The following is a 13929-nucleotide window of genomic DNA, read 5'->3' on the forward strand; positions in this document are numbered from 1 at the left end:
CAACCATCCCAGACTGAGCGTAAAGTAAACATGTAAACAATAATACTCAGTAAAGTGCCAATGCCTATAAATACTTCAAAAGAGTATGCAATAATCATCCTTCACAGAATGTGCAATAAATATTTCAATGCAATAATACAAGTTCAATTTCCAGAAGAATATATCTCAAAGAATCAAAATAAAGCTACTTGAAATATTTTTCACAAAAATTCATCAATGTTCATAAGAAAATAACTTAGTCTCAAGGGTCCAAGCTGATTTATAATCCCTTAAAAACTGGAGGATTGGACCCTTGAGACCAAGTTATTTTCTTGAACTTTTGTGAAAAATATTTCAAGTAGCTTTATTTTGATCCTTTGAGATAAATGTTTGGTTTTGCTCCTAGGCTAGTCTAGGAGTTACTGGATTCCTTGATACTTTTTTGAGGAGTGCTTTTGTTCATTTTCATGGCTTTTCCCTTCGCTGATACCGTTTCCGTGATACTCTCATATACCTTTGGTCTAAAAGGCCAACAAAAATACATCATGAATGGCTGGAACTGTGAGTTCTGCTTTACTTAACAGTGGGCCTGAGAGAAGGACTAAAATAGTTCACAGGACCCATAAGGAGAAGGGAACCAACTTGCAGAAGGAAAGAAAAGGGGAACAAGCTGACATGGGGCTGTGCGGTGGGAGCCATCCCAGACTAACACCCCTCTAGACCTGAAACTGGCACTGCCTAAAGGGACATATTCATTACAGGTAGCTATTGTACCTAATTAACCTATGGAACTCTCTGCCACGAGATAGGGCCATGGCTGTGAGTTTAGGGCAAAGTTGCATTTGTGTAATATTGTATTGCAAGGGGTGGGGAGCACTGGAAGAGCTGGATCAGAGAAATTGATAGTAGGCAAAAAATTAAACACCCCCGTCCCTCTGTTCTCTCACTCATACACGCGCACAATCAATCAATCCTGAAGTTGCACTGGTGTGGGAGTGGAACTGGAGTGAGTTACATGCTTTAAGCCCTTTGATGGTCTTAAGAAGGATTTGATATATCCACCAGCAGCGAATAACCTTCAGAACTAAATGAACCTCCATGCTCAGAAGCAGTAAATCTTCAGATACCGGATGCTGGGGAGAAGCACTATGAAGAGGTTGGCTGGAGGGAACTAACAACAACAACAACAACAACAACATTTGGTTTATATACCGCCCTTCAGGATAACTTAACGCCCACTCAGAGCGGTTTACAAAGTATGCTATTATTAACCCCACAACAAAACACCCTGTGAGGTGAGTGGGGCTGAGAGAGTTCTGAGAGAGCTGTGACTGGCCCAAGGTCACCCAGCTGGCTTCAAGAGGAGGAGTGGGGAATCAAGCCCGGCTATCCAGATTAGAGTCCTGCCTCTCTTAACCACTACACCAAACTGGCTGTCAGCTGCCTAGCAAGGCAGAGCTTATATTTCTTATATCTGTACAAGCAGGGGACATGTGGGGAGGGAGAAATGCGATCCCCCTTATTCTGTGCCCCCCCCCCAGAGATAAGCCTCCCTGCCAGGTGATGGGCAGCAGGCCTTAGAGCCTGCCCTTTGCTCTCCAAGCTCCCCCACCTCCATCAGCTGGCTGGTGGTGGCCAGGTGTGTGTGTGTGAACTTGGAGCAGAAAATGTGCAGGATGGGACTAAAACTCACTCGCTCGCAGCTAGCCAGCTGATTAAGTGCCTGTGTTTGAGCTTGGAGTGGAGAGAGGCACACTCCCAGCACTGACCCATAATAAGCTGGGCTTCAAGGCCCCCCAGCTGGCTGATCAGGGGTCTTGGAGAAGAAAGTGTGCAGGGCACGCTGGGCCGTGGTGATGGCCTCCTCCTTCTCTCCTCCCATCGCCACTGCCACCTCTTCCCACCGTCCTCTTCCTCCTCCCACAGCCTCCTTTTCTCCTTCCCCCAGCTTTCACAATCTTCCTTCCCACTGCCATAGCCGCCCCTCCTCTCCCTTCCCATCATCACTGCCTCTTCTCCTCCTTCCCTGCTGCTTCACCCTCACCACAGTTTTCTCCCTCTTGCCTCTGCCATTCCTTTTTTCAAGTGCGTGCTAAAAGGCTGACTTGAACTCGGCAGATTTTCTGTGGCATTTTTTTAAAAGTTGCAACATGTACACAGGTGCACATGCCCAGTTCCCCTACCCCCCACCAATATTTGTCTTTTTGTCTGCAAATCTGGCATCCCCCTCTGCAAACCTGGATTTGTAGAAACATCCCCCTATCTGGATGTGGCTTCTTTATATGGAATTATGATGACGTGGTTTTATTCTGATTTTAAATGTATTTATTCCCTGTTGTAATCTGCCCTGAGCCCGCTTGTGTGGAGGGCGGGCTAGAAGTCAAATAAATAAAATAAAATAAAATGTTTGATCCACACTCTGGGGCACGTTCAGATTTAGATGCCGAGCTCTGACATTACCCTCGCCTTGGCCCCCTTGAAAACAAAAATTAATCCACATTTAGAATCCAAATTTCAGGGGATCCATCAACGGCAGAGGGTTCCAAGTGGGAGAGGAGAGGGAAGGCAGGTTCTCTGGACGGCCGGGACTGGGGCTGTTTCCAGCAGGAAGAGCTGCGGGGGGGGCGGGGGGGGGGCCTTACCTGGACATTGGCAAAATCCACCCGATTGAGATCGCTCAGCATCTGATTGATCTGGGCTGTGTTTTGTAAGACAGCCCGGGCAGCCTGAGCAAGGTGGTTTAGGGATGTGTAACGCCTCAGGGTCTGGGCAAAGGCACTTGCTGCGGCCACCTGGAAGGCACAAAATGCACGTCACACAACTCGGCCCATCCCAGGTGTGTCCTGTGCAAGAAGAAACTGAAGAGCTTGGAGGGGAATGCCAAGGGGGACGGAGAAGTGGACCAGTCTCCTATGGAGAGGGGCTGAGTGAGACACCAAGCTCTTGTCCTCTGATGCAGAGGCAGAAAACCTGATAGAACGTGGCTCAGCAGCCTCGTGTCTGCTTGGGCCCAGGCAGAAAGCTCCAAGGAGTGCCTACCTTAGAGCCTACTGCATCCAGCAAAAGCCAGAGATTCTTCCCATCCCCAGACCTCCCCCCCCCAGCATCCCCTCCCTATGGCTCACCTTCACACGGACCATCTCTTCTGGAATATTCATCATGGCATTAGTCAGCCAGCTCTCCAAACTTTTTGCAAAATTTCGGATTGCTTGCGTCAAGGCACCTGGAGCAGAGCGGAAGGGCAGGAGTTACACCAGGGGTGCACAGCTTCAACAGTTAAGTGGGCCCGTAAGGAATCCTAACGGAAGTTAATGGACTGTGGTGGTGCCTGGCTCTGCCCTTTGATGGTGCCTGCTTCCTTTATTAACCATGCAAGTGTTTTGCGGGGGTGTGGGTCAGGAACAGCCTCTTAGCTGTTCTCTGGGCTGAAAGGTGAAGTTCCACACTCCGTCCCACCCAGTTTTTGTTGTTATATCCAACAGACAAGTTTCTTGCATTTGCGAACTGGACATTTCTCCGCTGTATCTCTGATGCAATGGGGATATTTCCTATGGGAAAGGATTGCTTCTCAGAGATGACATTCTACATCTCCCCAACAGTTCTTGCCACATCTCTGGGATGCAGTGAGAAGCGGTGGGGTGGGGGGAGCATTCAGAATGCTGCTGATTGAGATCACACACACACACACACACACACTCCTTGCTGGTTCCCAAGCAGGAACACGGCAAAGAGTGTGGGGGGAGGAAAGGAAGGAGCCAGAACAGACTCCCACCTGGAAGTTGGTACCCTGGTCCTTGCCCCTTGCCCAGCAGGGACGTCACAAGAGGCTTCCTGGATGATGGGGAGAAGGGAGGATAAGATTGCCACTACCCACCTGGGAGTCAATGTTCTGATTCTCCCCAAGGGCTGGGCTGCACATCATGGGCATGCTTGGCCACTCAGGGCTTCCGTAGGGCATGTGCTGTGCACCCCAGATACATAATTCCTGACCTTCCAGTGTGGCTGGCAGTTTTCTGTCCATGATGGTGGGGAGCAAGTCCACTGGGAGCAGCTTGGACAACTCAGTCCTGGCCAAAGGGCTTTTCACTGCTTTCATGCCAAATTCAAAGCCCCCTGTGAGGCAAGCAAAGCCCTACTAACAGCCCAAGTCTCCTGACTGCAACCCAAGGCTTGTAACTGGCTGAGGTTCAGCCATCCCAGGCCTAAAAGATGAGCTTGCAGGGTGGGCTTACTCGGAATGGGCCGGAGCACATCTGGGATTAGGACCTCGACCAGCCCCTGGTACAGCAAGTTGTCACAGTCCTTCGTCCATTTGAGGACAGGCTCGTACTTGGACAGAGTCACCAAGCAGCTCTTTGGGAGACGCTTCTCAGCTTCGTCATGGCTAGAGGCAAATATAAATGCCAGGTTAGAGAATGAACAATGGCAGCTCAGACTGCAGTTTGGTTAACAGCCCTTTGTCAAGAGTGAATAAGGGGATTTGGCTGCTTAAAGGCTAAAGGGCCTGGGCAAGTAAAGACCATACAGATGGGAGAATCTGCCTCCGCTTTCCCTGCAAGATTGACATCTCCTTTAACATGCCAGCAGTCATCCCAGAGTGGAATCCTATAATAACAAATAATAATATTTGATTTATATACTGCCCTTCAGGGCAACTTAATGCCCACTCAGAGCGGTTTACAAAGTATGTTATTATCCCCACAACAATCACCCTGTGAAGTGGGTGAGGCTGAGAGAGCTCTGAGAGAGCTGTGACTGACCCAAGCTGGCTTCAAGTGACAGACAGGGAAATCAAACCCGGTTCTCCAGATTAGAGTCCTGCCGCTCTTAACCACCACACCAAACTGTCTCACTACACCAAACTGGTTCGAACCAAGTTATGAAAGCCTCACTATCCCTTTGATCCTCCGTTTGCAAATCCCTGCCACTCTGCCCCCCTTTCTATGATCCCTAAGTTTAGCACTCAGTCACAGTTACAGGAGTGTGAGTGCAAGTTTCTGTGCAGGCAGAAGAGCCGTGTTCTGTTCACTCTAATCTAGGTCCTGGAAGGCCAATTACAGAGCAAAGGAGCTTTCAGATGGTACACGACAGCAGGGTGAGGGAAAGGAAGCAGCGATCTCGGTCAGAGGCCGGTGCAGGATCTTCACCAGTCTGGGAGGTCTAAGATTAAACCAGCACGGCACGTGAGTCCAGGCTGGTCTTTGGACATGTGCAATAAAAGACAAGCCCTGAGCAGATAGGTGCTGTTCTGGCGCATGTTAATATACAGAGGAAACCTGCTCCATCTCTCCTCCAGGTTCCATTTTGCCTCCAGGTGCAGCATTCATTGGTGAGCCAAGCGAGGTTGGAGCCTTCTCTCTGCCCCAGCCAAGATTGCGAATTCTCCAGTTTCTATCTGGATTTGCCACAAAACCCTGTGGTCACAAGCTGGCCGCTCTAGGTCAACTCTAGTTAAGGGGATTAACAGTGGAAGAGTTGGTAGGAGCAATGCCAAAGTTGTTGGCATGAAGGATCAGGGAAAACAAACTCATTTTCTTGCTCCAGCTGCTGAGAAATGCGCAGTCCTGAGACAGGTAGCTGCCGAACATGGGAGGATGGCTGAATGACAACTGTCCTCAGTGCCCAACAGTGGGAGGCATTCTTATCCAAACACGCCCCAATCCACCTGTTTTCCCAGGTGCCCAGAAAGGACTGCTGCCTCTTAGCCATACTCACACGACGATAGTGGTGGCTTCGCTAGGCTGGTTCAGATTGTATCTCCAAAAAGTCTTCCAAAGCGTCTCTACCAGAGTGAACTGAAGGTTAATCATCACATCAACAATGGCCTGAGAAAACAAGGAGGAAGAGACGTTGTCAGGCAAGCCAGGCATACAATCGTTCCATAAATCTGGGGCAAGGAGAGCAGGATCCAACTTTATTTCTCCCCCCACAACAAAGGAGACAGAAAGGTGACTGCTGGGAACCTGGAGATTTCCCCTGTGATGGCAGCGCTGCTTAGAACTAGGCTACTTCCCCACAAATCCACAAATATAAACAGGGGCGGGGGAGGTTGAGGAGGGAACAGAACATTGACGCTGAATTAGTTTATGTTTTATGAAAGAGGGGAGAGGACAGCTGGGGGTCTGAGAAGAGAGAAAAGAAGTGGAGGGACAACAAATGGGAGGAGGCTTTTCTGGGCTGGGCCACTAGCTGTGTGGAGGTCAAAGGGGGACTGAGCAGGAAAATGCTCCCCTCTTTCCCCATCACATGCGCAGAGAGGAAGAGTGCCTTCCCTCATGGAGCGGACCAAAGCGTCAGTTTCTCAGTTAAAGCTCTAGAATGTCCCAGAGCTGCGTCTAGTCCGATACAGAACCCCTGAGTGGGACTGCACCAAAAAAAGGGAAGTCCATGTGCAGACAACCCTGCCTGGATGGGCCAGGCTGGTCAGAGCACTGGAGCAAGATCCTTTCTACCGAACGCCCCCCAAATCCTTTTGCATCTCCCACCTGTAACAAAATGCTCCAATTACTCAGAATGTTCCATTCATTGACGGCCTCATGGCCTGAAGACTTCAGCAGAGGATTTCAGACAGCGCACTGGGGCTGCTCAGCCGTTATTTCGGACAACTGACTGGAACAGAGCGCTCAGTGGGTCAGTTCTGGTGAGCTTTTCTGTAACACTATACTAGTTGGATACCTGCCTGCAATAGCAGAATGTTCCTGGGCCCACCCCGTGGTTGAGTATCATTGCCTTCCATTATGGGATGCCAGTCACACATGGGACCTTGCCTTACAGCACACTGATGTTCATTTAGCTTTAATCTTACTTTGTAAAAATGTTTCCTAACTGTCTCATTGTGACTGTGTGTATGCACACACACGTTTAGACTGTGTCCTTTATGGATCGGCCAAAGTGGGTGACGCTTTAATAAACTAAAATATTTAACAAATTTATGGGAAGTGGAAAGCACCTTCTAAACTCCATTATGCTTACAAGAGCCAGTTTAAGGAGCTGGGGTCGGGTGGCGGTTTTCCACAGGCTGGTTTGGCTTGGGATCCTAGAGGTGTTTCACCATCTTCTGGGCATGGAGCAGGGGTTACTGGGGCAGTTGGGGGGGGTGGTATTTGTGAATTTCCTGCATTGTGCAGGGAGTTGGGGACTAGATGACCCTAGAGGTCCCTTCCAACCCTATGATTCTATGATTCTTAAATGAATAAATTCTTAAGCAATTAGACATCTGCACAAATGTTTCCTTTGTCCAGATCTTAGGCACTGGACTGTCCTGCGGGGCAGTTCCTCACAATGTTTTAATGTTTTAATATGGAATGTTTTAAAATGATTTTAAGGTTGTTATCTGCCCTGAGCCTGCTTGTGGGGAGGACGGAATACAAATATGATATAAATAAAACAAACAAACAAATAATGTGATCCCAGAACAACAGGGTCTATTGCCCGGAAAGAAGAGAATAATCTACTGGGACGGGCTTCATCCATATTCAAGCAACTGAATAATAACGACCAAGGCACCCCACTCGGCCACCCTTTTATAAGACTGCAGTGGTATTTGCAAAGGGATTTTGGAATGGGGGAAGGGGAGGATGCAGCATAATATAAGAAGAAGAAGTATTTGGGAAGGGAGACTCAGTGCCGATTCCGTCTCCATTGCTTTGGCACTTCCAGCAACCAGAGCCCTGCCAGGCACAGAATGCTGCACAGGGCAGCCCACCCCACCCAAGAGACACGTCCATCCGCTGACCTCCAGCTCCCCGGCCCCCTCCCCAAAAGGCTCCTGCACATACCTCACAATGCTCTCGGTAGAGCAGCTGGAAAGCTTTCACATCCTCAGGTCCAACACCCTCCGGAAGGCTCTTCCCTTGCAGATCCAACTCTGCAAAGTCTGGCAGGCTGCGGGAGGGATCTGCCAGGAGAAGGGGAGAGGGCGGGCTTCAGATACCCCTTCTGGCTTATAGCGAGCAGCCCCCTCTCTTCTTAGTAGGTGGCAAGGGGTTCAAGTCTTCATGGCCCACCTCCCCCGGCTTCCGGCATGAGGCTGCTGCCAGTGAGGCGACTGGGAGCTGCTGCAAATGGTTTCGGCAGTGGGCGCCAGGATGCTGCCCAGTGGCTTCCCATGCAGAAAATTCCCATACCAGCGCTGCGCTTCACTGCGACAGGGAGCCAATTCATGTTGTGGCCCCGTGTGAAGCCCTCACCACATCAAAGCAATCAGGACTGGCAATCAGGCAGCCCCCTTCATCTCCCCCACAAAGTGGCCTTTCTTGTGAGGCAGGTTGTCACCGTTTCCAGCCAGCGGGAGAGGCTGGCGCCACAGCCCTTTCCAGATCCTTCTCAGGGGCCTAACAGGCGGAAGACTCCCAGCACGGAGGGCCCGCTTACCCAGAAACTGCTGGTACTGCTGCACTTGGGCACTGATGTCGGACAGTCCCGAGGCCTGCTGCTGCCCCACAGCCACTCCGTTGGTCATGCCCTCCATCTTCTGAATAGGCTTGAGCCTGAAAGGCAGAGGGGTGCAGGGTCAGGGTGTGGGAGAGGGGAGGGAATGCACGTGACTGTGTGTCAGGGGAAATACGCGGCTGCATCCTGCCAAAGGTGGGCGCTGCAGGGCAGCAGGTTACTCAGAAATCACGTGCAGCACAGAGCAGGTCTCCCAGCGCCGTCCAAAGAGCTGCTGTGAGCAGGCAAGGGAAGAAGCATCCCGGTGCCGCCTCCTACCTCTGCTTCTGGGAAAAGGGCTGCTGCCTCATCGCCAGGTGCTGCTGGTCCTCCATGAGCCGTAGAAGTGGGGAGTTGGCTTTGATGCGTAGCCCATAGTAGTGGTATTTGGAGTTTCCTCTGAAAGACAAGTGGGGCCTGTCAGTCAGCTCTCTTTTTCCCTTGGTACATGATACCCTTTGGCGCATGAGCGCTGCTGACGCAGAACTGGAGTCACCCAGTGCTGTTCCAAGGAAATCTTTGAGGACAACGTTTTCGCTGGTGCAAACAATGGCAACTAAACCTGTGCAACTCTTTGCTGAAGGCAAATGGTGACACACAACAATAATACAGTAAAAAAACACTATGAAGGACTCTTCACTCCTACATGGATCCATTCCAATTTGTGACCAATGGCAGTTCTGATTTTGTTCATTGTGAAGTAAATCAGTATCTTTCTCACTTTATTTATTTAAACTTAAAATTACGAATCCACCTTTTTGACGCAATTGCGCCCTCAAGGCGGCATAATGGCACACTCAGTTACAGCACTGGAGTAGAAAGAAAGCAGCACATTCTCGGGATTACGGAAAGAAGTAAGCGGGGGGCGGGGGGAGATTGAGAAGGCCAGAGCGGTCCCTGGAAACAGCAGGCAGGCCCCAAAAGACAGCAGCGGAACCCCACTGGCTGTCACTTGCAGCTCACGAGTCAAGCAGGACCAGCACATCTTGGATGAACTACTGCTCATCTTTGACAAGCATACTCCCTTCTCACATGCTTTGAATGGCCTCTCTTTGCTCACAGACAACCCACAGACCTCAAATAACTTCTCAACAAGAGCATCAGACCACCAGACAGAGACAGAGGCAAGAGAACAGACTGCCCAGCACGCCAAGAAGCCAACCTCGGCGCCACGTATGTGGAGGCCCCTTTGCTGCAGGACCTCCTCTCCTCAGCTCTGCCACCTCGGGCTCACCCTCCCATGGCACACATGCTGTTATGCGCCAACAACGCCCTCCTGCTCTCAGAATTGGTCAGACAATTCAGCCCCTACCCCAAACAGAATGGATACCAGTAATGGCAACTGATTCTGAAACTGATGGGAGAAGGATTCAGTCTGGCAGGGCACCCCATTGCTGACCTGAAAATCATCACCGTTCAAAAAAAGAACTTCAAAGGGAGACTCCAGTGTGAAACTGCTGAATTACAATTTCTTAACAGGAGTCTAGTGCCACCTTAAAAACCGCTGTTTTATTTCAGCATAAGCTTTCACGGACTACGGTCCATTTCTGTAGATGCTACATCAGACTTAATATGACTATCCCTCAGGATTCAATAACAGGTTCCACACTACGCCCTTATCTGGACCAGACCAGGACCTGGGATTTTTATCTCATGGTGTTAACTACCTTAGCAAAACCTGAGACTCCCCACCTATTACATATGTATATGCCATCAGGTCACAACTGCCTTACATCAACTCCAGCGAGGGGCTTTCAAGGCAAGTGAGAAGCAGAGGGCGTTTGCCATTGCCTTCCTCTGCAGAACACCCCCCCCCCCGGGTGATCCCCATCCAAGAACAAACCCTGCTTAGTTTCCAAGATCTGATGAGATCAAGCTATACCATGTTGCCTTCCCACCCCCATCTACTGCAGGTCTGTTTTTAATACCACTTTGGTAAACTTGGTTTAACAGATGTTACAGGTCTCAACTAGCTGAGCATTTCCTTGCTCTTCAATTCTCCTAACTTGAGGGAGGCGTTTCCTCCAGGCCAATTTACCTGGTTCCCAGCCGACGGGTCCGGAGCCCCATAAACACTGATCGGATCAGCTTGCCAAAGGAAGCTGCATTGACCGGCTCCAGCTTCTGCTCCTGACAGTGTAGCAGGTAATGGCAGTACAAGGTGCTACGTGGGAGGCTTACTCCTTCTGCAGTCTCGTAGTTATCCAAGAGCCACTGGACCTGCAAAGAGACAAGGCTGCAGGTCACAGGCCTTCGAGGTCAGACTTCTCTACTGAGTCCCAATTCTGTGTCTTCTTTGATTTGCCATGATTAATTGACAGATTTTTGGCACTCACCATTTGCATCTCAATGAATAGACCAAATCCTGCAACCTACATCCAGAGAGCAAAGATTGTAGGTAGCTACACCAATATGCAGAAAATTTTCAAAAACAGAAGCTTTATCAAACCTTTTATTAAGACCACTCAAAATATCACAAAGTGTGAATACTGGAGTTCTCTGGAACGTTTCATCAGGCTGGATACTCAATATATAAAAAAAGGGGGTGGAGAGGGAAATCTTTCAGGGTATGGTAGAAAAGCCATAACTGGCTTTTGCAATCGCACCCCCAGTCCATTAAGCCAGCGCTTTCAAAAACCTCACTTGCAGGGCATTTAGGGATCTGAAAACATGAGAAAGTCATCAAATTCAGCCCCATCCAAAATCCCACCCCGAAACAGAGCCCACCACACTTCAGCCCATCCACCCAATTAACCCAGAGCCGTGTCAAAACCAGAGACCAGGAGGAATCAACACGTCAAGGAATGGGTGGCTCCACTGCAGAACAAAGATCTGTATTGGAAGATGCATGCAACAGTCCTAGCGATCATCTTGAAGAGTCAAGCTAAGCAGGAACATTACAGAATCGAGATGGATCTGACACTACACTGAGAGCATACAGGCACTTTTCATAACCCTGCAGCCAAACTTGCCTTGAGTTTGACATCCAGTAGAAAGGGTGGCTCCTAGAGATGGGCATGAACCAAAATACGAAAAAAAAGTTCATCACAAACCGGGCCAGTTTGGGGTTCCCAAACTGGTGGTTAGTTGGGACGCATTTTTGACAAACTGTGATGACCCACTATGATTTTTCGGCCGGTTCGTTTTTCAGTTTATCAGTGGGATTTGTCCCCTTGTCCACCCATCTCCCCCGTGCGTGCTTCCAACTGGTGCGGCAACATCACTTCCGGAAGCAACATCGCACCAGCTGCTGGAGTGGTCATGTGGCCGGCATGGTGACATCACTTCCAGAAGTGACATCACCATGCCGGCTCCGGGAGGACCTCCTGCAGCACTTTCTGCAGACTTCCACTGCCCCGGAAGTGACGAACCACAAACCAGCGAACCGGGCAATTTCATGCCAGTTTGTGGTTTGTGAACCGTGACGAACCACGAACTGCAATGAACCAGCATTTTCCTAGTTCATGCCCACCTCTAGTGGTTCCCAATTAAAGAAATGATTAACACCCCTACCTCCCCCACATTACACCAGTGTCCCCCAAGAAGAAAAAAAGCAATTATCAGAATAGGCAGACATCAGAAATCCCTCAATCAGGGATTTTCAATCTTTCTGCATGCAGGAAATTACTTCCACATCAACTGGTCGACCATGATGCTGGGCATGTTCAAGAACGTGCATTAGTTTGCATGGGCTGTTACCCTCCATGTGACCTGAAAGTACATTCTAGAGGATCCCCAGTACTCTCTCGACCTGCAGGGGAAGATCAGCAGCAGGCAGGAAAGCTTGCCAGCCAGTACTGATGTTCCTGTTAAGGATCCCTCGCTGAGCCTCAAAGGAACTCCATGGATCTCTGGAACACAGTTGTGCAAACCGCCGCACTAACTGGAGCTCTTGGAACAGGCAGCTGAGAAGAGCACAGAAATGCCCAGCAGCTTCCCATCCCCGCGCCCAAACAGCAAGGCAGCCGAGTGGGAGACTTACAGTGGCTGGGGAGGCACGGGTGGTGTGTGAGTAAGACTGGCTTGAACTTCCCAGCATGTAACCTCCTTGGATCACATAGGTCCCCGTGCTGCTGCCGCCGCTGCTTCCTCCACTGTTGCTGCTGCCACCACCGCCTCCTCCGCCTCCTCCACTGCCTGTAGTACTGCTGCCCCCGCTAGGATTGGTTATGATTTGCCCTCCGGAGACATACATGGGTACCGACCCACTGCTGGCCACTGTCTGGGAGGTCGCTGGGGTGGACACCTGCGTTGGGGTCGTCTGAGACTCATAGTAGCTGGCTCCTGTGTTCTGAGTGTAGAGTGGGGTCTCTGTGTAAGGGTAAGTGTTGGAGCGTCTGAAAGGTAGAAACACAGTCAGGGGCTGGTGCCATCCACTGCCCCCTTCCCAATGGAAAGCGAGCCACTTCCAGTGGGAAGAGGGCACAAAAAGCAAAGAGGAATGTTTGGTGGATCCCCTCCCCACCATCACCACAAGTACATCCACCCACCCACCCACCCCTGCCTGTTGCCCAAACTAGATGTTTGGGTTGGTTTGTCTAGAACAGGGACAGGCAAGAGGTCTCCCCCACCCCACCCCACCCCACCCCAAGCCATTTAATCTAGCCTCGGGCAGCCCTACTGGCTTTTGATCAGATGTGCCTAGTCTTTATGAGCTGAGGTCTAGTTTTTCAAGATGCAGAAAGATAAATCACCAATCTGTGCAGTACAGTCCTGAATAATCTTTCCTGGTTTTCTGTAACTTTCACTTAATAAAAAAATAATGTATTCCTTTCAGTGTAGGTGAGCAAAAGTGGCAAATTGCTTGGTACCTTAGATGGCGGGATTCGGGAACTATTGGTTTGTTTTTTAATTCAAGGCCACTGCAGGGGAAGCTGAACTGGATTAGGACTGTGGCTTAAGGTAAAGGGTGTTAACCTTTTCCTGCATGCCACTCTCTTAAAGCAAATCTCCACCACCACCCCTCTTAGCTGCTATCTGCTCCACAAGGGGAAACACACGTGCACCCATATGGCACCTGCATATTCCCCCTCATGGGGCAAACAGCAACTCTCCAGGAAAGGACACGATTTCCATCTGGAAAATGGAGCACAATGAGTTAGCCCATTTCCTTAGGCCACAACTCTTCACCAGTTCAGAGTGACTGTGGCTGCTTTGAATTAAAAAGAAAACCAAATCAAGCTGTATGTTTGGAAGAAGGTTTTCAGTCACAGATCTTGTCTAATTTGGTCGTGAGATACTGGCTAAACCTGATGCTTGTCATACTTTTTGGCCATTTATACTGAAAACAAATCTTGCACCAGTATAAAACATGCTTTTAGGGTGGGTGTCCTATTATGCCTTGCTTCTATGTACAGTTAATTCCAGAAGGGAAGCCATGGTAATTTGTTTTAACAAAATAAAGAACAGCCACAAGGTGTCATAACCAGTTTGTTGGGGCATAATAAATCTGCCAGTCCTTCAGGTGCAAAGCTCTTTGTTGTTATAGCGCACAATTAATTTGTGGATAAGTAATAAGAA

The 13929-nt window shown here is 49.7% G+C and overlaps 1 protein-coding gene across 1 annotated transcript in view; it reads right to left on the reverse strand.

Moving 5' to 3' along the window:
* RFX1 (regulatory factor X1) overlaps window positions 1-13929 on the reverse strand; it is a 70829-nt gene that overhangs the window by 7310 nt on the left and 49590 nt on the right. The window contains exons 9-17 of the mRNA XM_055003463.1: window positions 12392-12746; window positions 10448-10629; window positions 8689-8808; window positions 8353-8468; window positions 7758-7876; window positions 5695-5804; window positions 4212-4363; window positions 3105-3202; window positions 2622-2771 (exon numbers count right to left, since the gene is read on the reverse strand). Of these exons, the coding sequence (XP_054859438.1) occupies window positions 2622-2771; window positions 3105-3202; window positions 4212-4363; window positions 5695-5804; window positions 7758-7876; window positions 8353-8468; window positions 8689-8808; window positions 10448-10629; window positions 12392-12746 (1402 nt within the window). The remainder of the gene's footprint in view (window positions 1-2621; window positions 2772-3104; window positions 3203-4211; window positions 4364-5694; window positions 5805-7757; window positions 7877-8352; window positions 8469-8688; window positions 8809-10447; window positions 10630-12391; window positions 12747-13929) is intronic.

This window comes from Eublepharis macularius, chromosome 19, assembly GCF_028583425.1.
Source record: "Eublepharis macularius isolate TG4126 chromosome 19, MPM_Emac_v1.0, whole genome shotgun sequence".
Lineage (NCBI taxonomy): Eukaryota > Metazoa > Chordata > Lepidosauria > Squamata > Eublepharidae > Eublepharis > Eublepharis macularius.